Source organism: Telmatherina bonti (assembly GCF_933228915.1).
Source record: "Telmatherina bonti genome assembly, chromosome: 2".
Classification (NCBI taxonomy): Eukaryota; Metazoa; Chordata; class Actinopteri; order Atheriniformes; family Telmatherinidae; genus Telmatherina; species Telmatherina bonti.
In genome coordinates this window covers 12,365,123-12,392,485 of record NC_136620.1, presented here as the reverse complement: position 1 = coordinate 12,392,485, position 27,363 = coordinate 12,365,123, and the positions used below count along the sequence as shown (strand labels likewise).

General features: G+C 38.7%; 1 protein-coding gene across 1 annotated transcript in view; it reads right to left on the bottom strand.

Moving 5' to 3' along the window:
* Positions 1–525: 525 nt before the first annotated feature.
* Positions 526–27,363, bottom strand: part of LOC306768009 (TBC1 domain family member 12) — a gene marked incomplete at both ends in the record, with an annotated part of 62,481 nt that continues 35,643 nt past the window's right edge. The window contains 3 exons of the mRNA XM_079256206.1: positions 526–626; positions 4,081–4,120; positions 9,548–9,717. Coding sequence (XP_079112332.1) covers positions 526–626; positions 4,081–4,120; positions 9,548–9,717 — 311 coding nt within the window. The remainder of the gene's footprint in view (positions 627–4,080; positions 4,121–9,547; positions 9,718–27,363) is intronic.

The following is a 27,363-nucleotide window of genomic DNA, read 5'->3' as shown; positions in this document are numbered from 1 at the left end:
GATAGAAGATCAGCTGACCGACAAACGCTCCAAGGACAGATCAGAATGACTTTGTGACTGAATAACCAACAAAGGACAACTTATAACTCAAATAGCTGCAGGGGGACTGAATTGTGAAAATCAAAGACCCAATTACTTCACTGATCATAGAAGAAAAGGTCAGGATGAAGAGAGAGACTATCATATGAATTACTGTAACTGTCTGCAAAGAAGACGAAAAATGAAGAGAAGATGAATGAAATAAATACATTTTCTTCCACCTTCGAAAAAGTTTAACACCTTTTTCTTGTATTGTTATTATTATTATTATTATCATTGTTATTATTATTATTATCATGGTGCCCGCTATCAAGGTGGGAAATGAGCAGACTGGTGCCTGGATCTGCACCGTGGGGCCTGCAATGAGCCATCTATCTGCTGTTTAAATCCTGACTCCTGTGTAAATGAGACTTCTAGAGAGTTGTGGTGTTAATGTTTGCATGTTTGTCATGTTTTGCTAACAGTGTTTTTCTCTGTCCTCACCTCTCAGTTGTCCCACAGCCAGAAGCTTCTCTGCCAGCGACAGTCCCCGGTACTATGGGTTGGGGAGCGCCACCGTTCTCCTGGCCCCGCCTCTTTGACCTCACCTGATAAAAAGAAACAAGGGAAAATTAATGGAAGTGAAAAAAGAGGAGAGTCTGAGGTGGATGCAGATGAATGAGTGCTCCATCCTGAAGAAGAGACAGGACCTGATTTGTTCCATCAGACTGTGTGATTAAACAGCATCAACACGCTGATAAAAGGATTTAATCTATTCATAGTGGGCTCTGGGAGTCCTTGTTAATAATCTCTAACAATTTACTTTCTTTTTTTTAATGAAAAAATTATCCTTAAACTCCACAGAGAAGAAAAATTATAATATATATATATATATATATATATATATATATATATATATATATACACACACACACACACACACACTATTCACAAAAAGTTAGGGATATTCAGCTTTTGGGTGAAATTTCACAACAAGCCTAAAATGCATTCAAACCTGTACAGGTGAACTTAATGTGATCTTCTCTAAGCTTTTAAATGCACATGTCCAACTGTTAGATGTTTCAATAAATTTTGCACAAGTTGCTGTTCTCTAACAAGGAGCTTAACGGCAAATATAATGTAATCACGGCAGGTGTGTGATCCTTGAATTGACCAATAAATGTCCTGGTTCAATTAGAGCTGGTGTTTAAACAGTTGTCCTCATCATGCTGTTCACATTTTGACATCATGAGACCAAGACGACACCTAACAATGGAACAACAGTCCCTTGCCATTGCGATGCTTCAAACAGGACGTTCTCAGACAGAAGTGGCCACTGAGCTTGGAGTGTCACAGAGTGTCATCAGCACGTTGCAACAGAGATATGGAGAGACTGGAAGAGTCACAGAAAGGCCTAGAAGTGGACGTCCTTTGGCCACATCCCGTGCTGATGACCGCTACATTGTGAACACTGCCCTGAGAAACCGGATGATGAATGCCACTCAACTCCAGGCACGTTTAAGAGAGGTGAGAGGCACCCAAGTGTCACGTCAGACCATTCGAAACCATTTCCATCAGCGTGGTCTGCGTGCTAGACGACCTGCACGGGTACCTGACCACACCACCAGGCACAGGCATCATCGTCTTGCATGGGCCAGGGAGCATTTACGCTGGACGAGGAACCAGTGGGCCTCAGTGCTGTTCTCTGATGAAAGTCGATTCACACTGAGCAGAAATGATGGCCGGCAACGATGTTGGAGACGTCAGGGAGAGCGCTATGCATCAGCCACTGTTGTCACCAGGCCAGCTTTTGGTGGTGGCGGTGTTACAGTGTGGGCAGGGGTGTCCACTTGGCACAGAACTGCCCTACACTTTGTGAATGGTACAGTGACAAGCCCATACTACCTGAATAACATCATTAATCCAGTGATTGTGCCCCTACATGAACAGCACAGGCCTAATTTCATCTTCATGGACGACAATGCTCCTGCTCATCGAGGCCGCATCATCAGGGAACGGCTGTTGGAGACTGGTGTACCTCAAATGGAATGGCCTGCACTCTCTCCAGACCTGAATCCCATTGAAAACCTGTGGGATCAGCTGAGCCGTCGTGTAGAGGCTCGAAACCCTGCACCCCAGAACCTCAATGACCTGAGGGCTGCCCTTCAAGAAGAGTGGGATGCCATGCCTCAGCAGGCAATAAGTTGCCTTGTGAACAGCATGAGACGTCGTTGTCAAGCTGTAATTGATGCTCAAGGGCACATGACGAGATATTGAGACGTTCACATTTTTTGTTGTGGTGTAACTACCATTGTTGTTACCTTTTGTGTTGAATGAATTTTTTGAGATGAGGAAATCAGTAGTGCATCCTTCTACTTAAATGTCTTACTTTTATGATATTATATCACTGTAGCATGAACATATTGCATTTTCCATCAATTTCACCTGAAAGCCAAATATCCCTAACTTTTTGTGAGTAGTGTATATAACTCTGAGAAATGTGATCGGTAGCTTAGGTTGGGAGCGTGGCTGGTACGGATCTCCTTATGAGCTCAAACTGTGTTGATATCAGTAATTATGTAATCATCAATTATGTTGTACAGAGAAAACAAAGCCATATCCCAACAGTATTAGTGACGGTGAACGGTTAGGTGTGTCAGTTCTGTCAAAAGTAGCAGATTGTAAAGTTTAACTGGTTAAGTTCAACAAGCTGCTACAGCTGTGTGATGCTGACATGGGCCAACAAGCAGAAGAGAAAAAAAAACATAATGGTGAAAAATAAGTCTGTATCAAAGCTATTTTCTTCTTTTTTTTTTTTTTTTTTAATAAATTAAAACAACTCCATTCATTACTTCCCCCAAGAATGTTATGTTTCTGCCTACTTTTATCTGCTTCTGTAATCAACTGTATGCTAAAAGTACTGGACAGACTTGTGATTTTTTAGTCTGAGAATAAGTCTTAATCTAACTTAGATTTTGTTCATTTAAGATTGATCTGGAAGGAAATATGGACACAGGAAGGACTCTTCACAATAAGGGTGGAAATATTAGTGGAGGTCTGCACTCTAGTACTAACTGCAGGACTGACCTCTGGTTGTACAATAATGTTTGTAAACAATAAACCTCAGTCAGAAGATCTTCACCAGACTGTCTGTCTGAGGTCTTCAGACAAATAAAAAAAAAGATCCAAAAATCTTTGGTAAATGGAGGACAAAGCCTCAGCAAACACAACTGTGGCAGCCACCAATTAAATAACAAACATGTGAAAAACATGACTATTAACAATAGCTTCTCCCTTTTTTAAAGGTGTCTCCAACATGGAAGAGATCCTATGGAGGACCCTAGGATCTCCTCCAAGCTTAGGAACACTTCAGGAGGATCTGGAGACCATCTGGGCTTCCCTCCTATCCCAACCAGTTGCCTCCATGACCTGACCTCAGTATAGTGGGAGAAAATACATGAATGGATGGATCAACACAGAGATAATTGCTGCTGTAATTTTTCCTGCTACATCTTCCAGCTTTGCTACAAATGCCTTCAAAAATCAAGACGTCTATGGCAATTTCAGACACTTCCAAAGCAGAGGCAATGCCGGACATTTCCAGCAGGCAATCTCAGCGGCAGACTGGAGGCGTGTAACACACACTGGTCACATGAAACCCTGCTGTGCTGCTGTTAATCCCCTGTGTTCCAAACCGTGGTGTCATAGTGCAGCTCTATATGACTTTTCTGAGTTGGACCTCACAAAGCAGCCGCTTTGGGGGAATTGTTGGTGAGATTTCACATCTATATGAACTGGTTTACTGGACTATGCAGCGGAACATGCTGAGTTAAATAAACCAGCAATATATTTAGACACCAAGCTGGATGAAGAATCCAATGAAATGTTTATTCATTTATTATTGCTATTGACAGAGGATGATGAAGATGTTATACGAATCCAAGAAAATCTGCACAAAACACAACAAATAATAAGATTTGCTATGTAATAAAAGCAGATCTATATAAAACTTGGATGCATGGCTCTAACTTTAAAAACACTACCTTTAGTAACACTCCTTACCTCGACTCTCTGAGGTACTGAAGCTGCTACTGTGCTGGCACTTAAAACAATACAAAGAGTTGAGGTTAAACCCTCGTGAAAACCCTTGTTAACAAATATTATGAAAGCTCAACACAGTAATAACAGAGATAAGCCCTGTTGTGTCAAAAGTGATTAACATCAGATGCCAACTTTGTGAGCTTTGCTCCCTGCTCTGGCTTTGGGAGAAGGATTTGGCATGTGAGTGGAGCTGTTCAAACAGGTTGCCTGACACTGGAGCTTTGTTTGAGGCTCTTGGACTTGTAGCTCTAAAAAGATGATGGCTATTTTGAAAACTAAAATACACCCTTTGACTGTTAAGGAAAGAAATGGCTGCAGCAGAGATACAGTCTTGTGTAGGAGGAGTTTGTACCACTTTTTCTTGGATGAGGTGTCAGATAAGTTTAATCCAGTCTTGTTTTGGTGTTTTTGCGCATTAGAAGATATTAAAGCCAAGCCAATGTCCAAAAGGTACAGGAAGCTGAACGAGAGGCGATAACCTGTAAAGGTTTGTGTTCAGAACTGAATAAACTACTCTGACATTTTTAAAAGTGAACACCAGTTGTAGGCCAGTGGGTGTTGCAATCATTTTAGCTTTGAGGCCAGACACAGTGCAACTTTATCTCCAAAGGGCTGAATCAGGTAATTTGTGGCATAACTACATATAAACAATAATTATTCCACATTTCCCCCTTACTTTAATGCATAGAAGAAAGAATTCTTTATCAAGATGATTATTTTTAATAAACTATCCTTCATGACCTGACAAAGAGTAATGTCTGATATTATGAACAACCAGAAACTTTTTGAGGGAAAAAAAAAAATCAAGTTTCAACAATATTTTGCTCCGGTTATGCATTTCCATATTTTATTCATTTCTATATTTAATTTCTATAATTTTTTTTTGCATGTTTATGTATCGAAAATATTCATAGATATACAAAATATTAGACAGCATACATATTATAGAATGAATATATAAATTAAATAAAAAATCTAATTATAATTTATTTGATTAAGTTGATATTTAAAATCTACTTTATTATATAAATTCTATTTAATATTACAATTTATTTGTTAATATTTATAATATTTTATTTTTAAAACTATATACTCATTTGTATATTTACTCATTTATGTGTGTATTATGTACACAGACCATAATGGATACATAAAAAAAAAAAAAAGATTTAAAGTCATCTGAAATTTAAACATACATCATTTCACATCGAGAATAATTTCTTAAAAGATAATTATTTTCAATGTACATATGTGTACATTTCCAAAGCCCCTTAACTGACCTGCCTCATCCTTGTCATATAAGCTTAAGCTCAGATCTATGAAATAAGAAGTACATAAAACGATTTATGTAAAAAAATAAATAAATAGAGAGAAAGAAACCTTATGTGGAAAAATCAGGTTTTATAATTTAAAAAAACTTGTGTTTAAGTTCTTCATGTCATCGTCACATTTACCAAATCCATTGAAAACAAGCCCACCGATGGTGAGACAGGATCATCTGGTGGGCTTGTTTTGGCCTCTGGGCTGGATGTTTGAGACTCTTGTTGTATGCTACATATACACACAACCAACACTCAGTAAAGAATCGCATCGATACAATGAGACGAAACTTTCTACCAAAGAAAGAAAGAAAGAATCACTGCACAGGTGCGCATGCCCCCCCCATACTGCTTCATCTAAAAGTCCTCAATGTGACTTTCTGTTCCAAAGTTTCTACAAGTCAGCACTTCAGTAATCAGATTAAGACCCTTGTAGGAGTGTGCGGTGTGTCACCGAAGAAGCTGTATCCACCTCCTGGTGTCGCTGTAGGTGTAAATGTGTGCATGAGGTAGAAACCCTTCATGTTAAACCGTATCAGTCAGATATTTTAACAGTGTTGTTAATGCGCTTTTATGTCCTACAGCTCCATAAACGACATGACCAACATGCGTCAGTGTGTAACAACAACGTCTCATCATTATTATCAAGTGTATGCAACATCGTTGCATACACTTGATAATACTTGACATGCTATGTCCAAATTATTATTATCATTGGAATATAGACCCCCCCGTGATCTTTGGCACCCTCCTTTTTATGCTCCTTTGAAATATTTAAGGGATTTCCCTTTCAAACAACACTTATCACAAACTCCTGCAGAGTTCAGAGGTCACTTCAGAGTCCTGACATCACCTTCAGTACAACAAATATGGTGATGGTAGAGGATATCATGATAAAGTACATTTTCAGCAAGAGACATGAAAAGAAGTATCGCAGTAGACCAGGGGTCACCAACTCCGGTCCCTGGGAGCCACCACCCAGCAGGTTTTAGTGTTTACTGACACAAGTCGGTGGCTCATTAACAGGCAGGTGCAGAAGATGACAACAAGTTGCTGGAGAAGCTTTTCATTTGAATCCAGTGTGTTTTACCAGAGAACCACTAAAACCTGCAGGATGGTAGCCCTCGAGGAGCGGAGTTGGTGACCCCTGCAGAAGACAATGGTGGTTTGTGTAGCCATGATATTCATCACAACTTCTTCTTTGTGTCTTTCCTTAGTAAGAGATGGACTATCCTGCATGGATAGGCACACCAAGCTCACTGAATATGACTGGAACATGCACCTAAAGAAATTAAAGAAAGCTCCGCTTGTATGCGTGTTTAACACAGAACATAAATAAGCCTGGAAGGGGAAGGGACCCTACGTAGGGAACCTCTTTACCGGAGAAGTGAAGGTAAAGTAAAAAGCCCCATCACACAGTACAGATTTCATCTTGTATCATTAATAAAGTGTACACCTACATTAACAGCTTATAATGGCTATAGTGACCAAGCACCACGATACAACAGATTATATGAATAAAAACAGTTATTTTTATTTCTGGTCGTGCCATGTCGACACGTCTTCGGTTTGCTGAATATCAAATTGTGTTTGAGACTGAAACAAATGCTGTAATGCCACTGCTCAAACAAGTTTTACGGTGTGTTCACACCAGACGCGTTTTGATCGTTTAGAGCAGGGGTCGGCAACCCAAAATGTTGAAAGAGCCATATTGGACCAAAAAAACAAAAAACAAATATGTCTGGAGCCGCAAAAAAATAAAAGCCTAATATAAGCCTTATCATGAAGGCAACACATGCTTTATGTATCTATATTAGCCTACAATCAAAATGACTAAGTTGGCTACAAATACATAATGAGCCTTAATGATAAAATGTTTATTTTCCCCGCTGCGCATCCTGTAGAGAATGACGCACCACGTGACTACTCTGTATTACGATGCCGTCTCATGTTTAACTTCATTACTATATTAATGAGTTATGTTTCGTTGCTTTGATGAAATTTAAAAAATGCAATATAGAAATCCGATCTTTTATGTCATTTTTATTTTGAGGATTCGAAAAAAAACAACAAAATGGAATGTGCATAACGCGCCCCTTATCTGGGCAACAAACAGAGCGCAATAAAACGCAGCCTGCATTTATAAAAAATAAACCAATAAATCAAATTAATACAGTTTGATTACTGTGCAAATGCCAAGCAAGTCAGTGCGAGGGTAAAACGCAGCAGCATCTTCTTCTCTTTAGACACGCAACCAACGCAGCTATCCTCCGACCTGAGCACCATTACCAAGTGTCATTCCAGATATATACTGACAAAAATCAGAAATCATTTTATAAAAACATCCACTTTGTTACTCAGTCTGTGTCTATGAAGGATTATGTTCTTACCCGTTTAATGTGACTTCTGTTTTCGGACATCACTGGTCAGCTTCTCAACATCGGGCATGTAAGATGTAACTTGTGCTGAATTAATGTCCTTGATTTGCTGATCGGTGATGTTGCCTGTCATTTTAATGGTGCTTTCCTTCACTGTCTTAGCGGAGAGGGGCATGTCTTTGATTTTCTGTATTATCTCGGTTTTGTTTTTGAAGTTAGCAAATACGTGTCCTGATATGCTGATGACTGAGTCCTTCATGTAGTCACCATCTGTGAACGGTTTTCTACACTTTATTATGTCCCGGGTTGCAACAAAACTTGCAGCAGTAGTGGAGTTTGGAGATGCAATCCACTTAAATCTATTTTTGCGCTTCTCTAATTTCTCCAGAAGTAATGCAATCGCACTTTTTGTGTCACTCCCAACTGGGTACTGGCAGCAAATGTAGCATGCTTTCCCTGGAAATGTCTTTCCACATGACTCTTTTTGTTATTTGACAACTTCTCACTACAGAGCAAACATTCAGGCAATCCTTCCGCATTGACAATGAATGCAAATGATTCGGTCCAAGAAATGTTGAATCCTCTGTTCTCCTCGGTTATTTTTCTCTTTTTCCCTTTGGGATCCATGGTGCATCACACAGCCGCTGTGTGTTGTGGTGGCACCTGCCTCCTCCTGCCCTGCTGATAGGCTATGTATGTCGCAGGCTATGATGCAAATCTTCCTTGACAGAAATGTTGAAATTTAATATTTATTCTACACATTTTTACAGCATTGGAAAACGTTAAGAATGTTTGTGTCATGTTTGTCCTCCTACAGAACCAGATCAAAACAAAAATATATATCTTTTTCCATTTTTTTTAAAAACATTTTTGAAAAAGCCCCAGGGAGCCACTGGGGCAGCACTAAAGAGCCGCGGGTTGCCGATCCCTGGTCAAGAGCGTCAGGTTTACATGTAAAGTCTATCTGGAGGCGTGTCAAGGAGGCGTCAAGCTTTCTCGTGGCGCGTTTTCAGCGTTTGCTGCGGCGGCGTCATGCACCGAAAATGTAAAAAGTTTTATGAGGTTGACGCGCGTTAAAAATCCAAACTTTATTTTGATTGATGTGAGGCAGGTTATTGAAGATAACCGGAGACAGACGGACAGGCGCTCTTCAGGTGAAATTGAACGCCTGTAGTTGTCCTGAAAGGTGATTCGAGCACTAATTCGGCTCAGCAGGTTGTAAAACTGGGCTGGGGTGAGACGTAAATAGTGCTGGAAGAGAACCTTATCAGCTCCTGGAGTAAATGATGAAACTCACCAAACTCAGAACGCCTACGATTTATCTGGTGAATCCAGGCACGCGGTTGACACGCCCTACGAAGACGTTCTCTAACTTTATGTATTACATAAAGCTTCACCGTTCCCCCCTCTCTTTTTGCCGCATTTGCCACTTGCTCCCGACAAGCGGCAAACTCAACTGGAGCGTCTTGGCCGTTGGACACAAAAGTGACAGTTTAGTGACCAGCGGCGTTCAGCGTTTTTGACACTCAAAATGTGTCTGGTGTGAACACACAGTTAGACAAAGATAAAGTTCCTTCTAGACAGCAAGCTCATCACATCTTCTGATAGATGAGCGAGACTTTTGTTAGATACAAACACTCAAAGTGATAATGGTGAGTCAAAGAGTCAAAAAGATCATGAGGGGAATGAAAAGAAGAGAAGAGAAATGACCTGCGGGGAAAAAGGTCTTACCTGAGCTTGTGTTAAAGAAGCTGAGGTCCGACTCTGGAAGACGTCTCCAGGACTTTGCTGTCTGGGCATAGTCTTCTCTTCAGCATGCTGCCGGCCCATCGGGTCAAAAATGTACCGCTGTGCCATGCGCATCACCCGTGTCAACACACTCATGGCCCCTGGGACTGAGTCTGCAGGTGAAAAATATTTAAGTCAAGTACTTTGGAGTAAATTCAGTTCGTTTCAGTTCTCCACTGACAAGACGTGATGAAAGAGCTCACGTTTAAAGGCATTTAGAAAAAGTTATTGACGGTTTTATGAAAATGATCCAGAATTATATAATCACTGTCACATTTAGCAGACATCGGGGTATTGAACATCACTGAGCTACTAAATCCTGAGATGATGCAGCACTCTGAGCAGCGAGTGCTGCTTTCACAGAATAAGTTATCATTCCACTGCAGACGTTGCCTCTCTTTGTGAGTGTACTGTACATGTACTTTGGTGTGTGAATGTGTCCTTGTTATATGTGAATGAATGTTATCAGTAGCTCACCATATTTACTCAGGGGGCAGAATCTCTCTGCTTAGGCAAGCTGCGAACACAAAGACTTACTTGTACAGTGTACTGCCCATGTTTGTGTGCAAGCACCCTCATGCATAAAATCCCAGTCATGGAATCTGCAGCCGTAGTGAGGGTTTACAGAAAGCAAGGGTTTCAAACGTTGGACTTTTTTTTTTTTTTTATGAATGCAACTAATAATTAAATAAAATCTTGTGATTTATCATCTTACTGGGAAGATTGTAATGTTGTAGTGATTGTCCTGCAATCCAAGTAACCCTATCGTCTATTATTATCTCAAGTTTTATCTAGAAAACATTTTAGTGGGGAACCAGCTGCTGACTGAGTGAATGGTGCCGGCAAATTTGTGAAACTTGTCAAACAGAATTTTCCATATTAGATTTTCACAGTATAAAATCACCTGTGTATATATGTGTATGTACATATGTAAGAATGCAAGAAGTGCTATATATAAATGTGTGTGTGCAGGTGGGTTTGTAGATGAATGTTTATATGATCTCTTTCTCTTTCTCATATATATATATATATATATATATATATATATATATATATATATATATATATATATATATATATATTATTTATATATATATTGGGCCGTGACAATATGCTTTTGTCCCGATTCGATTACGATTTTTAGTGTGCCTATTTGATTTAAATTCCGATTCTCACAATTCTTTCATATTGCTGATTTTTGTAGATTATAACAACAAAAAAAAACAGTACAAAACTTTTTTTTGCTCGTCATTCTTCTTGATTGCAATTCTGAAAAAACAACACAGTAGTCAAACAATCACTTTGCTGCTACAATACCCAAGACTACAATTAAAAAGATCAATAAAAACAAAAATGACAGAAATTTTAATGGATTATTTTTACTTGAAAAAAAAAATTTTTTTTTTTTTTTTTTTTTAAAAACAAAAATCGATTTTAAAATTGTTAAGCAAAAAATCCTGACATTCAATTTTTTATTAGATTTTTCCACCCCTAATATACAGTAATATTTATATATACATATATATTTATATATACATTTATATATATATATATATATATATATATATATATATATATATATATATATATATATATATATATATATATATATATATACATAAGAAGCCCAAAGTTTTAAGGTTGGAAAGTTAATGTAGTGTTTCAAACTTGACAGACAGCTGAACAATTTATATCATTCAATCCAATGTCTCTGGTTTGGATATGAAGAGGAAAACGTGGAGGTATTCGCAGAACATCAAACTGTATGTAGAAACAGATGCCTCATGTTAAAGTTCTCATGCAGCAGCTGAATTTCGTACCAGAAAAGCCTCCTCTATATCGCTCTATTCAAATCGCTCATTTCTATCGTTTTTCTTCAGACTGCATTTTTTTAAAAAAAATAAAATGGATTCATCTTATTGGTCCTGCAGATCAACCAAACCTGACCTGTCTCATAAGAAAATTGTAAATAAACGGCACCATTAAACAGGTTTGTACATGTAAATTCTTGCACTTTGTCCTGTTGACAAGCTGAACTGATTAAGTGCTTCTTTTCTTCTATGAGCAGAGAACATCAGTCACGTAGACACATATCGATGTGAGAGGTTGAGACCTGCAGCATAAACTAAAGCTGTATGAACACACATGGGAAATCCTATGATAAATGAGATCAACATATACTGTAGTTACACATGTACAGTTACTGAACACAGTACACACACTCACTCTTTTCAGTGTTCTTTTCTCCTGATGATGATGACGACGATGACGATGGATTTTCTTTGTCTGCTCTGACTTGACTGGAAGGCATGACCTTCTGCTTCTCAGTCTGTTCTGCAACACAATACCTCATAATTAATTAACATTTTAGTACAAATACTGGACATTTATTATGTTAAAATAATAACTTAAAAATGAGCTACCTACATGGAAGTTGTTTTTTTAAAAAAAACTTTTCTGAAGGTGACACGGTTTTATGATGGTAGAAAATTTGGAACCTTTCCATTATTTTAACAAGTCAGAACACGGGGGCAAAGCACCGAAACCTTTATAATTCAGAGAAACAGTTTCACCAGTCACCTGGACCACATCTAATGGGCCGCCTGTCCAGAAGGGATCACGTGTGCATTATTACCCAGCTATTCTTTAGACTCATGACAGGATCACCACCTTCTTCCAAACAGTGTTTAATATCTCTGACTGGCAATATGGCCCTGAAGCATTACAGACATGAAGCTGAGAGCAAGGCATCATTAACCGCTTTGGCCAACACTGTGGTGAAGTGTAAGAACAAACTGCATACTTGCCACAAAGTCAAGCGAGTGCTTTAGGAATCAATAAACTGTACATTCATAAAGTTACCCCACATCAACGCACTGATATTTAGTCTCTATTATGGCTGTAGTAAGAGAAGTCTGGAGTTCAACAACATGCAAAATCCTCTCTTTAAGGCTGAGCATCAGCTGTTTCTGCAATTTGTAAAATATGGATAGAACTGAGGATCTTGCTGCTTTAAACTTTGGCAGATGCAGCTAAACTTGTATCTGTGTGGACATGTGGATGCCATCTGTTATTACCCAGTTCTTTCTCCACCAAGAGGTTTTTATGGTGACTCGATCAAATGAACATGTAAAGCCTGAAGAGAGTTGAACAAACTTTGATCACCATGTGACTTCATCTGAACAAATGGACTCAAGTCTCTCCCCCATCAAAGCTGATAATTGTCCAGAAAATCCAACAGCTGGCTCTAGAAAAAACAAAAGAGCTGCATCTGTTTCTGGGAAATCCTTAGACTGAGAATACACCTGCTTAGAAAAGGAGAGTCACCAGCCTCCATCAACCCCCTCCCCCCCATGTATCTGCGCTGATGCAGCCAAGGGCCGTTGGATGCACGGTACCCAGTCTTTCTATGACCTTCTTTCCTGTCAAACAACCGTCCAATAAAGACTGAAATGTAAATGAAACTGAAAGGTAAAGTTTGAAAAAACAAACTTTGTAGAGTTTTTTCCAATTGATCCATTGGGTGTGTGATTACAAAGGGTCCCGTACTTGTTCTACTGTTGCTGTACCATAATCATTTGTAATCTGTGTCAAATAAAACTTACTTCTCAAGTCACCAGGCTCGATCTCTTTTGGATGTTGAGGTCCAGTGCTTTTGATCCACCAAATCCATCAATTTTAAATCAACATTTTTCCTTGTTCATCATCTCTTTGCCTCGGGACAGTTGAGATGTTTGTTCTATTCTTGGTTGATGCTTTTGTGGGAGGGCAGGGGTTATGCAGACTTCTAATTTGTCAGAGCACATATCAGTGATTGTGCACAAGCTTCAGGGATAAGGTTTCTGCGTAACAGGAAGAGCAGATGATAAAGTGCAGTGCCTACTGGCCTAATGTGAGGCCTTTGCAGAATCCTGAGTTGGGTTATCTTTGATGTTAAAACAACTCAGTTTCCCAGACACACCCTCCCTCCTCTCATAGCCCATGGCTCTCTCCGTCCGTCTCTTTCCTGCCTTCCCTCCCTTCGATCTATCTCAATCACTGTCACACGCCAGTTAAGGAGAGGTTTGCTTCCACAACTAAATTCAAAACACTGACGTGCAACAGCATGTCTGCTGTTAACCACCCAAAGACTAACAAGATAAGAACATGAGACCTTAGCTCATCCATTGTCTGAAATAAACTAAGAGGGGACATAATTCAGGTGCTGTAGGCCCGACAACTTTTATCACCAAGGATTCTGTCAAAAATATAAACCTATTGAAGAATCTCCTCTCTTATAGTTACCTAGGGGTTGAAAATAGACACAAAATAGTGTAGCACCAGCAGAGTACTGTATCAAAACTATAATATAGCGACTAGTTCCCTGTTATTTGCGTTGTTTGGCTTCTTCAGTACTGTTATTAACTGATGGACTACAAAACTATTTTTGAAAACTATGAATAGCTTTGATAGAAGTGAACATTTGGATCTGTCATATACAACAAATGTTGTGAAAACATGATAGAAATACACCAAAAATAGCACTGAGGTGAACAAATATCTCTTTGTACATATATTTTCATGAGGCATATAAAAATGGGCTGTGGATGTATCAACACTGGTGAGCTCACCTGCACAGCTTTAGTATGACTCAGGCTTGTAATGAGAAGGCTGGAAAAGCTGTGTGAGTATCTACAAGTGATTTATTGCTGAAGCTAAGCCCTGTACAGGCATTTTTACCCTCAGTGGAGCTGCCACCCAGCAGACAGACATTCATCCTTACACAGCCTAAATCCAAGAAGAAAAACAGCCTTAACCTGCATGCAGCACAGGGTATACTTACTATCTATTGCTACCAACAACCAGTCCAGTTCCTTCTGTACGTTTTTGTCCGTACGAGAGCCAGAGGCACATGGATCTTATCTTAAAAGTTTGTGTACAGCTCAGAAAGGTCCAGTGTCTACCACAGGTCTAACACAGGCTCAGTTTACAAGATATTCGGCTCTACTTACTGTACACTAGAGTAACCTCGAAAAAGAAGGGGGGGGGGGGGGGGGGGGGGGGGGTCAGGACCTGAGAATGTTAATAAGAACTGGATGGGACCAAGCAGTTATATGAAAAAACAAAGAAAGTACACACATAAGATTAAAAGACAATTTGTCAGACATTTAGAGAAAAAGACTCATTTCCATCTGATCTCAGCTCAGAAGCTTTACTCTACAATCTCAGCAGATAAATGTAACTTTGACAGCATGAGCCCTTCTCAACCAACAGCAAAGAGAATAAACATAATAATAATAATAATAATAATATATATATATATATATATATATATATATATATATATATATATATATATGTTTATGTGTATATGTATACACACATTTTTTTTTAGGCCACATTCACTGATGAGTACAACTGATCCAGTCTGAAGACTGACTAGAAATATGAGTACTGAAATGAGGCAGAGGTGTTTTGTGATCTCTTCCTTCAAGGACCCAATTTTGAAACCAAAAACCCGAGTTGCTACAGCGATGATTCCATGTGGACAAAATGTCCAAAATGGAAAATAAATAATACATTTAACATAAACTTAAGCAGATGCCACTAAACCTGTTTGTCTGTAGACATGGAAAGGAGCGTCTTTTTATTTTTTTTTTTAATCCTGCCAACAGATTTCACAATTCCCTCCATGTGGGGACGAACGATCTCAACTTTTCAGCATCACAAATACAGATCTAAAGAAAATCCACATTTCAGAATGTGAAAGTGTTACAAAATTCTTTGAATAAGCCCAACAGATGTTCATATAAAATTACTTCCAAGCCCCCTTCTGCTCTTTGTCTCAGATTATTGCTTTATTCTGAGGTGTTTGACAGAAAGTCATAGAATTAGCAACAAAAGTTATTTAAACTCTTGATGGATCAGGATCAAAGAAATCCCTTCAGATGATTAAATCTCACCTTTTACTGCTGTCCCTACACACAAAGTTCTTTAAGCAGGCCTACACACCGATGCCACACTAAACCTAGTTTAGGGTGAGCATAATCACTTTAGCAAAGAAAACAAATTACAGCTTTAAACTAGAATTAAGAGCCAAATATAATGATGACATTGAAGATAAGCATCATTATATCAAATCCAATCAAGATTAGCTCATCGACCTTTCAGCATTTTTAAGTAAAGTAATACACGTGTCTTTGTTCAGTGCAATGAATTTTAAACTGTGTTGCTGTCCCAAACTATGTCAAACTCATTGGCAAAGTAAGTTTTTTTTCAAAGATCCATGATCACTCAATTTATACATGACCAGTGATGTAAAATCAAAGGGCACTGTATAAAAGTTATATCTAAACTTCGTTTAGATTGTTATAGAATGTGACTAATCATCTACATGTTCATGTACTACATAGTAAAGTGTAGAAAAGAATGTGTCTTATGTCAGACTTTTTAACCAGTAATAGCAGAATAAGAAGTTTGATTCAAGACCTGTTCAAAGTAAACCAGTATGCATATCCACACAGAAACACAAACACAGTGATGAAATGAAAACACACTGTAGTCTAAATCTCAGCTGACACACAGTCTGTGAGCTCCGCTCTGGGCTTTCTCTGTGACTCAGGGATATAATGAGAAGGTATGAATGACAGCATGTGTTTTTCTGCCCACACACTCTCTCTCTCTTCTTCCTCTCAAAGTCAGTTTCGGATGACAGATCACTCTGCTGATTCCTCAATGTCCAGGAATTAATGCTGATGGCATGCAGCCTTTTGAAGGTTGCGTTTTGGTGTGTTTGAAGCATCTAACGTCCTCTGGGAGTTGGTGGGGCAGCACACCTGTAGCAGGGACTGAATAAGCTCTGATGTCAGCTTGGGCTCAGCAGATTCTGGAGCCTGGGAGATCACTGACACTGCTCAATGGCAGCTCAGAAGTGCTGATCCTTTACAGAGAGGGGTCGAAAGTAATGGACACTGATTTATCGAGGAAAGAAAAAGTCGAGACTAAAATATTCTTCTCCTTAAATGTCACTCGGGTTATTTTAAAAAAAGGCAACTAAAACATGAGTTGCGTTAATAAAAAGTGTCACACCAACAGCTGGACTGGACAGAAAACTGATCTAAGCTAAATGTAACAGAAACAGAGGAGATAACAGATGTGAAGCTCGGGTAATGCAGGATTATAGCATAACCCGATGACACGAGCAGCGATGGTAGCTCCAAAACTACACCTTCACTTAAAAACTGTTAAGGTGTGAGAAAAGCGCTGAGAGAAAAGCAGGTAGAAGTCAACTGGAGAGAAAGTTGTGTTTAAAAATCTCAAAAATATACCACAATGTAAATAAATGTATTGACTTATTGTTAATTTGTTTAAAGCGTTACAGTGGAAATATGAGAGATGCTAAAACAACCATCTAACAGCTACTCTCAGCTGTGAATTCATGTCGCATTTTCACACCTCATCACGGACTAACTTTCCAGAATGACAGGAAAAAAAAGTTCAACTTCTGAAATATAAAAAAATCTTTGTAGAAACTTCAAAGAATACTGGATCAATTCAGAGTCGTGATGTGTTTCAGTAGCTGCTACAGTGATGTACATTCAGTGACATGACATTCGACAGCAACTCCGCCTGCTCCTCTTTGACAGTGTTGTCATTTCAATTCCCTGGAAGAGTAAAAGAAAAAAAAAAAAAAAAGGATAAAGTATTGATATTTTAATCTGATTATCAGGTGGCTGACAAATTTTTATATGAGCACACACTGTGTCTGTGGGCATGCACAGATGTGTGTTTGTACACCAGGGCAAACCTCCAATATAAGTCATATATATATATATATATATATAAAAAACCAAACATTATCAAACTCTTAGAGCAGTTTCCTAGAAAAGGTGACAGAACTTTTCTCCATGATGTGCTCCCTACTAGCTGTTAATATACTCTCCCCCCCTGCATCACCTGCACTGTGAGCTCTCTCCAACCAGTCTTATCTTGACTTTTTGTTCTTTTCCTTTCTTCATCTTGTTGTGTCTTCTTGTGTGTGACGCATGCACAACGTAGCATCCTGGATAAAGGGTTGTATTGTGTGGTGTTTCATTTAGTATCATTATGAAAATGCTCCAAAAATGCTCACAATAGATGTCATTGTGCCATCAAACAAGTCAGGAAGGTGGAGTTTGATGTCAGAAAGTTATGTAGTGCAGCTTTAAATCACTTCTGTTGTGATATGCCATTGCGTAACAGCAAATAATGTCATCTATTTTAATAACAAGGTTAAAATAAATAAACTTTACTTTGTGGTGGGGACAGTGGGTCTTGTTATATAACCATAGGGGAAACACTGAATTAGACTAGCATAAAAACTTCAGCAATAATGGTCTTTAGAGGCAAATCTATAAAAAGATTCAGACCCTCGCAGAGGACATCTTATAACATCGATGTGAGGGGCCAGATCGTAATAAAAATGTCAAACTAAAAGATTGAGCCCAGTTAGAAACCTATGAAAGAGCTTCACATCTAAGTGTGTGTCAGGATCTGGCTGACTCAGCAAAAAGAGGTACAAACTGATTAATCATATCATTAACATTAATTACAGTGAGAACAGGAAGTGTTTCAGGTTGTAAAAGTGACATTTCATCGAGTCATAATTAAACAAATATGAAGGGAAAAGTTCATGTGAACCAAGGTCTACTGCTACCACTATCTTAATTTGTATCATTTATAACTGCAAGCTTTTAATTACAAATCACTCTTTTATCAGAAATTAACTGATTTTTTTTAAAGTCCTTGTTAAGTATAAACTGAACCGTGGAAAAGCCTTTGTTTTCATCATTAACCAGACTGATGGTGGACTGAATGATTCTGACACTTCATAAACTTATTGTGTTTGTTAAACTTGTGACCAAAGTCTCTTTATGACCTTATCACAGGATAAGGCGGTAAGAGCAAGTCTCGCTGAAGGTGTTATTTTGGCCTCCTAGAAGTGACTCAGTCTCCAGCCATCCCATCCCGGTGCAGCACATTGTTAAGACAACAAGCAATGTTGAAGCTTTAACTGCTAAAAAGCTAAAACGTTGACAAAATTACCTGAAGGCCACAAAGAAAGAAAACCGCTTATATAAGGAAAAAAAATAGAACATGGGCAAAATTCCCAGATGTTTTTTGTTTGTATTTAGATTTAAGCTTACAACATGATAAAAAAGAAAGCTTTGTGTGAGACACTGAAGCCAGTGAACTCAAACTTCAAACACACTTTAACCTTTACAGGTGAACTTAATTTGACTTTCTTTAAACATCTGAATGCAAAAGAACAATTGTCGAATGTTTAAGTTTGTACAACATGCTTTTCTCTGTGGAGGCAACCGACCAATTAGGGCTGGGCGATATGAGCTTTTAGTAATATCCCAATATTTTTATGGCATGTCACGATATACGATATATATCTCGATATTTACCTTAGCTGTGAATTAATGCTTTGGTGCATACAATCACATCAGTAAGATGAATTTGTGTATCCATTAAAACATAATTGTTCATACTGCATCAAGATATGTTGATTTTAAACATTCATGCCAAAAGGATAAAATTCTAATGAAGCAAACTGATCAAAACCGTATTTATTGAACAGTTAAAGCAGTGGCAGAAACATGTCATTTTAAAACAAAATAAACTGCCTTTGCATGATGTCATCAATGCAACGTATGAAAATAGGTGCTCTGGGGGGGGACTTTTCAAATGATGAACTATTATAAGGCTTTGCTTTATGGATATGTTTTTGAGTTGTCGTGTATTTTTTTTTTTTCAATTGCAGAGTTTAGCGTAGAAATGAGTCTTATAATACAGGCAGAATGTCCTCGTATTGTCTCCAATAAACGGCTTCAGACTGTTTTTAATTCAGGATTTGATTCCCACTGCTTTCTGTACTTTCTAGAGGCATGACGAGCTAGATAAACACGTCACACACACAGTGGATGAGGTGAGTAAGTGACAGAGGCTGTGAATGTAATCAAATTGAATTATTTTAGCGTGATGTGAAAAACTTTGTAATTTACGTCCAACTCTGTAATCCAGGGCGGGATCAGTGGCGGATTTGGCTGTTCATTGTGACTGTAGGTGGAGTCGTGCAGGTGTCCTCTCTGCTCCTCTGACTGGCTGCAGCTGCAGCCGGAGCCGACTGAGTGCTTTAGGACGGGGAGAGACTCTCGTTCGTGAGAATAACTTTACAATATGCGCTTTAAAGTCAGTCGCCAAAACACCAGGAAAGTCTCCAATAACTCCAGTAAAAGTCGCTAGATTTGTCGCTAGTCGCTTTTCACAAAAAAAGTCGCCAGATTTAGCGAGAAAGTCGCCAAGTTGGCAACAGTGGCTACACGCTGCCTCTCATGACGTAGCACGTAGCTCAAGTTATGTACGTAACTAGGTGCGCTTGCTTTAACTCTCTGTGCAAAGCGGTGCAGAGTCGAGGAGGAGGGAGAAAACCCCGCCCACAGCTAAAAACAACTGCGTGACAACAGGATACTCGAATATGACAAATATAGGCATTTTCTATATCGCACAGAGGACTAGCCACGATATCTCGAGTATATTTGATATATCGCCCAGCCCTACGACCAATACGAGACGGTTCATGCCTCCATGTCGTCCATTAAATTCTGATAATGGACACCTCGCCGGACATTATCCCGCTTATACCATGGTCACTCACAAAGCTGCTTTCTGCACATGTGCAATAAAACGGTTGCTGAAGTCACATCTCCTTGCATGCAAGCTGGTATCCTGCTTCACGTTGCTCTGGTCCAGGCTCTGGCTCACCATCACAACTCAGTCATACAACAAAAGAAAAAAAACAAGCAGAGATTGGTTTTCTCACAAAACAAAATGCCACAGAGATGGCTGGTATAATTTATTTATGATGATAAACAATGTTGTTAAAGTGAAAATTCAAGCTGATATCTGGGTTTGTACAGTTGCATCATGCAGAGCAGAGCGCTGTTGCTGCTCGAGAACAGGGATTCATGCAAGACAAATCCGCTTCTGATGCATTTGGTCTGCAGCAGCAGTGGAAGCAGAATGACAACAAGGCACAACAGAAGTATTTAGCAAAAGTCTAGCCAAGCTAAGCTCAGACATTATGGTAACCGATGGTTATTATCTGAGCTTTCACAGAGTTGCTAGCAAACCTGCACATTTAAAATGATGCCTCCAGCTTACGTGACAGTAATGTCAAAGTAATCCTATCTGATTTCATTAGGATAATGTGATAAAAGGATGTGGAGCTTACTTTTATTTGGTTGACAGAACACAGAGGGAGAGAGGAAGACTGAGAGCAGGATGCAATATTCATTAAACTGCACCACATAACCAGACTTATCTACAGTAGTCACCGTCAGATGTAGCCTGGAAAGGTGGTCTTTTTATCTGTCTGCCTTTTATCACCAACATTGAAGTTGTTTGGAATATTACAGCACCCAGCAGCTTTCTTCCAATCCACCCAAATTCCCATTGCATTGAAAAACCAAAGGACATAGTACTATGGAGACCCAACAACCATGAGTCATTAACTGATCGCAGTGATAAATTTTGTTTTTCTGTATAAAAATAATAAATTCTGCTTCAGTAAATCAGAAGATTATTTTTTCTGCTTTATCAGACTGGACAGTAAAACACAAAGCAATCACCTACAAGTGATTTATTTGGCCTGTAGTAATTCAGAAAGGAAGGAGGAGTAAAGAGTGAACAAACAGAAGGAAGTATGAAGACCAATGAAAACAGAGATAAACCTAAGTCTGAGATTATGAGTGAGAGGAAGGGGATTTCCACAGGGAATTCATGGTCCATTTAAAGAGAAAAACACAGTCCTCTAATCCCCTTACACAAAGGAAACTGTTTTCCTCTTGTCATTGTTTTACTCCACCTTTGACTCTTCCTGGTCTTACTACGACTCATATCTAGTCCAGTTATTAAGGTGCACAAACAGGATCCATCCTGATTATTAAAATATTATGTTTATAAACTTGAAACAGTTTCCTTTTGGCTGCTTGAGTTTTTCCATACAACTATATTTCCCTTCGTGTTTCCATGTATCTGCATGTGTACAAGACAACATGATAAAAACGAATCATTATTAAACCAGACCAAAAGTAAAAATGCCAATTGCATGAGAATCATCGATCAATGGGTTAAAAAAAAAAAAAAAAAAAGCATTCAGTAAATGCAGCATGAATGGTTAGGGATAATAAGTGTGTGAGAAAAAAGCACAAAACAGAAAAACAGCTGGAAAAGGCCTTTATCAGGCAAACTGCTAACTGTTCAGACATTAGGTATCAAAGGGAAAATGAACTCTGTCTGATATTCGTAATGAAACCAAATAATAATAATATGCTATGCTACATTATAGAGCTGGGCAATATGGCCTAAAAATAAAATCTTTGATTTTTTTTTTTTTCAACAACATCCAATTTCAGATTTTAATCAATTTCCTGTTAAAATCACTGATTTACTGTTAAAGAATAAAAAATAAATTAAAAACGTCAAAAATTATTATTTTTCAAAAATGCTTTTATTGCGGTCAACCAAGAAGTTTAAGTGCAACTAAACAAGCTGTTATACAAGCTTGTAAAAAGAGATGGCAGGTGCTGTCGCTGTAAACAATGGACATATGAACACACAACATGTTTGCTTTTCACAGTGAGCTAGTTTTTATATTATGAGCAGACATTGAAGAATAGGCCTTGTAACTTCTTTCTAACGCACACACAAAAAAAAAAAAATTTAAACAAAAGTGCCTCCTCTTGGAAGACAAATAGTTACTCCTATTAGAGTACAGGTATATCTCAGAAAATTAGAATATTATAAAAAAGTAATATTTTTCATCAATCATTTCAGAATGTGAAACCCATATATTTTCTAGATTCATTACACAAAGAGTGAAACCTTTCTAAAATTTGAAACTTTGATGATTGTGGCTTATAGATAATGAAAATGCAGTGTCTCGGAAAATTAGAATATTACATAAAATCAATGAAAAAAGGACATTTTAAACAGAAATGTCAGGCTTCTGAGAAGTATGTTCATTTCCATGCACTCAGTACTTGGTTGGGCCTCCTTTTGCATGAATTACTGCATCAATGTGATGTGGCAATGGAAGCGATCAGCATGTGGCGCTGCTCAGGTGTAATGGAAGCCCAGGTTGCTTTGATAGCAGCCTTCAGGTCATCTACATAGTTGGTCTGGTGTTTCATCTTCCTCTTGACAATACCCTACAGATTCTCTATGGGGTTTAGATCAGGTGAGTTTGTTGGCCAATCCAGCACACTAACACCATGGTCGCTGAAGCAGCTTTTGGTACCTTCGGCAGTGTGGGAAGGTGCCAAGTCATGCTGGGTATTCTGCATCTCCATAACGCTTGTCAACAGAAGGAAGCATGAAGTGCTCTAAAATGTCCTGGTAGATGGCTGTGTTGACTGTGCACTTCAGAAAACACTGTGGAGCAACACCAGCAGATGACATGGCTCACCAAATCATCACTGACTGTGGAAACTTCACACAGGACTTCAAGCAACATGGATTCTGTGCCTCTTCACTCTTCCTCCAGACTCTGGGACCTTGATTTCCAAATAAAATGCAGAATCTGCTTCCATCTGAGAAACCGTCCAGTCCTTTTTCTCCTTAGCCCAGATGAGACGCTTCTGTCGACGTCTCTGGTTCAGGTGTGGCTCGACACGAGGAATGGGACATTTGCAGCCCATGTCTAGGATTCGTCTGTGTGTAGCGGGTCTTGATGCGCTGAGTCCAGCTTCAGTCCAGTCCTTGTGAAGCTCCCCAAAGTCTTGAATGGATGATGCTTGACAATCCTCTCAAGGCTGCAGTTATGGCTTTTGCTGGTGCACCTTTTCCTTCCACTCAACTTCCCATTAATATGCTTGGATCCAGCACTCTGAACAAGCAGCTTCTTTGGAAATGACCTTTTATGGCTTTCCCTCCATGTGGAGGGTCAATGATCGTCTTCTGGACATCTGTCAAGTCAGCAGTCTTCCCATGATTGTGTAGCCATCTGACCCAGACTGAGACCATTTAAAGATTTAGGATACCTTTGCAGGTGTTTTGAATTAATTGTTGATTAGGGTGTAATACCATGACTTTAAGATTGAAGTTTTTCCCAACATTTAATTTTCTGTGACACTGCGTTTTGGGTTTTCATTTATCTATAAGCCACAATCTTCTCTCCCTACACAAACCAGCTTCCTGTCCTCTTTCACTATAAATCCCTTTGGTCTTCCAACCTTGGCATCTTTCTACTGATATATTCACTTTGCAGAGACGATCCAACTCCCTCTGACCTTGTCGGTCCGTCACTCGTCTGATGTGTTCCTTCTTTTTGGCATGAAATCAAATCACAAAGGCTAAGATCTGTCCTTGATCTGTTTCCAAAACTTTCTTTTAACGTCACTGTACGGCTCATCAACTTTATTTCTCTGTAGCTGACACAACTCTGCATGACTCCCTTGTTCTTTTTTCTTATTTTATTTTTTTAATCGACACTGATGACTGTTAACAGTAAGCAGATGTTTTCATCCAGTCAGTTGTAACATACACATAAATGTCTAATACTTTGAGCTTCCATATACTCACAAAATATGAGGCATATTCAGGTTTTCATGTCAGAATTAATCTAAAATACTTTATAAACTTTACAGATTACCTTAATTTGAACTTTTCAATGCACATGTAAAACTATTGGATACCTAAACCACAAAAAAAGAATACCATAAACTTCCAAGTGTAGTTCTAGTTCAATACCAGCATGCATTAAACAATCCTCTTCATCACACTCTTCACATTTTCACATCATCTGACCAAGACGGCATGTGATAAGTTATTGAGACATTTTATGTTTTCGTCTACCTGCTACTGTTCTTAGCTTTTGTTTTAATAAATTGTTTGTGCTGAAGGAATTCTAACTGTATGATGCTACTTAGTTTTCCAACATCTGTGATATAAAAATCAGTGTAGCATCAACTTTTTACTTTTTCTGCTAATTTCAACCAAACGTGTAATATCTCTGACTTTGTGAGCAGTGTACAGTTTATTTAAAGTGGACCTATTATGTGCATTTCAGGCTAATTTATTTTTATTTCTGAGCCCAGATGGGCTAGGATTGATCGCGTTATTGTCACAAATCGCTTTATTTACTTCAGACCGACCCTCTCCGTAGGCTGTCAGATCAGCCTGTGGGCAAAACGAGTGGATTGAGACTCTTCTGCATTAAGCCCCGCCTCCCGCCACTGCACTACATCAGAATCAGACCCTAAAAACGAAGTGGAAAACAGCAACGAATGCAGCAGGATGTCTCTCTTTGGTAAACTCACCAGCCATCGTTGGAAATAACTTTATCCCACGTTTTCCACCCGCCTGATGTATTTGTACATGCCCTTGTTAACCAGTAGAAGGTAACCAATCACCGAACCTTATCCCCCGGGACGTCACAAGGATTTGCAAGTAGAAAAAACTCTCTAAAACGACACGTTTTTCGTCGCCATGGAAACTGAATGGAGAGAGTGCTGGAACGCAAACTCAAACTCGCGTTTAGGTGATAAAAAACAGCGCCGTTCACATGTCTGATGAGGATTCAACACAGAAAACTCCAAATACCATAATAGCACCCCTTTAAAGCAACACTATTACACTGTTGAGTTGTCTTATTTTTGCTCATCCCTTTCTTGCTCTTATCTTCGCTTCTTCCGATAAAGGCCTCTTGCGTTTGTTTTCTGAATCAGCCACAGTGCACGTTAAAACAGCTGGTGTGTTCATGTGATGAACGCACCAGCTGAACAGGCAGGGAAAGGAAAAATAAAAGTTGTGATGAGTGGTTTCTGAACTGCAATGCAACATTGAATTTTGAGAATGTGCATAATGAAAATTAGTGTGTCAGACTGATCAGATTAATCAAATAGACTAAAACTAATCAGTAAACAGCGAGCTCCAGCACTGGCATCGTCACACCTGAAACTCACCTATAGATATCGGGACAGGATAATGACAGGCCTGAACTAATGTGTTTCATTATCATCCCTGTGACCAAGCTACATCCATCAAGCACAATACCATAAAAAAAGTCTTTAAAACAGTTAAATAGGTTAAACTCTGATTAAAATGAAGGGCAGGACGATAATCACCATAAGCAGAGGGAACTGTGCAGTAAAATGTTTCAAATGTAAAGGATTAAATCTAATTCAAAAGCATCAAAACGACCATATTTCTCCAGCTTAATGTAAACACAGAGGTTCAGAGGAGATTAAAAAAAGGCAGTGTCTGAACCTGTGTAATTCCTATTAGTTACCAGTAACTCGATTTCCACAGCTGTTGACAATCTCAAATATAAGCTAAAAAAAAAATCACTTAGCTGTTACTATTTATCAAGTCAAAACCATTTTGTTCCAACTGCTTTAACAGCATTTTCATGTTCTCATTTGGTCCCTTAAGTCAAACACAAAAGAGCTTTGATCAAGCACTTACACCCACACTCATACTTGTCCCAACAGTCTGGATTAGTAATAATACCTTGGACTCCAAGGTGATCAACATCTCATCTCACAGCCAGTGTTTCCTCAATCAAAGAGCAGACAGCAGTTAAATTATTCTCACGGTTTGTTTTTGTGTGCTTGCATGAAACTGACAGACAGGAAAAGCTTCCTGAGGAGTTTGGTATTAAATCATGATTAGGAATACAAACAGCAGGCAATATGTTCATAATGACTGTCAAAGAATTTAAGTATTATTCTTCATTTTAACCAAACCTGTCATAGTCTTGCAGCCAATCACGTTACTTTGTTTTACAATATTAATGGAGTTTAAGTTTTACTTCTACCAGAAAACATTGAATTGTGAATAAAATTCATAAAAGTTACAAGTTTGAGTGAATTATCTTTATTTTTCTCTTTAAACACCCCTTTATTCCTTATATGCATGTGCAGATAGTGTCCAATGTAAGTTTTTATTTATATATTTCAAAATCCTTCATTGGAAAATTTACAGCAAGCAGTTTTCTTCTGTTTTATTTTTTAACAGTACATATTACAGCAAAGTTAAGCAGCTTTATGTTGTTTATATGTATGTAACTGATTGAAGTTAGTGTGATGAGGAAAAAAAGTAAAAGAAATAAGCGTGTGGATAGAGGATGGAAGAGAGAAGCAGATGCAGAAGGAAGAGATCTGCTGACGGCTGATCCGCAGTGACCTGCAGGATTTAACAGCTAACACAGCCCGTCATTCAAAGCCTGCTTTCTAATGCGCTTTAAGGCCTGCTGCAATGTTAGAGGTTACTTCAAGAGCCCAAAAGTTCAGTGAGACCACAGGAGTACATGGCAAGATGTGGCAAGATGATGCAAATGGTTGCAACCCTTTGAATCGTTAAAGCTGAACTTTGTTCCCATTTTTTGATGGTACAAAAAAAAGTTGTTTTTTTAACAAGGTGCACATGAGAAACTGCCAATATGTCGACCATCTGTATGGGTTTGTTACTTTGTCTGTGAAATCATAGGTTCATTAAAACTCCTGAACAGATTGGAACCAACCTGAAGCCGTCTTCATCACAACAATTTAATAAGATATTAGCACTCTATAACCCATCACCTCAGTCTTTTCCACCTGTCACTCAACTTGTAGGCCACCAGAGTCATATTGTTGGTGGAGATGTGGACCCAAATGCAGGAGATGGGAGTCAGGAATGCAGGGTGAAGAGGGTTTTCATCCAGGACGCAAATGAAGCAGAACTGACACAGGGCA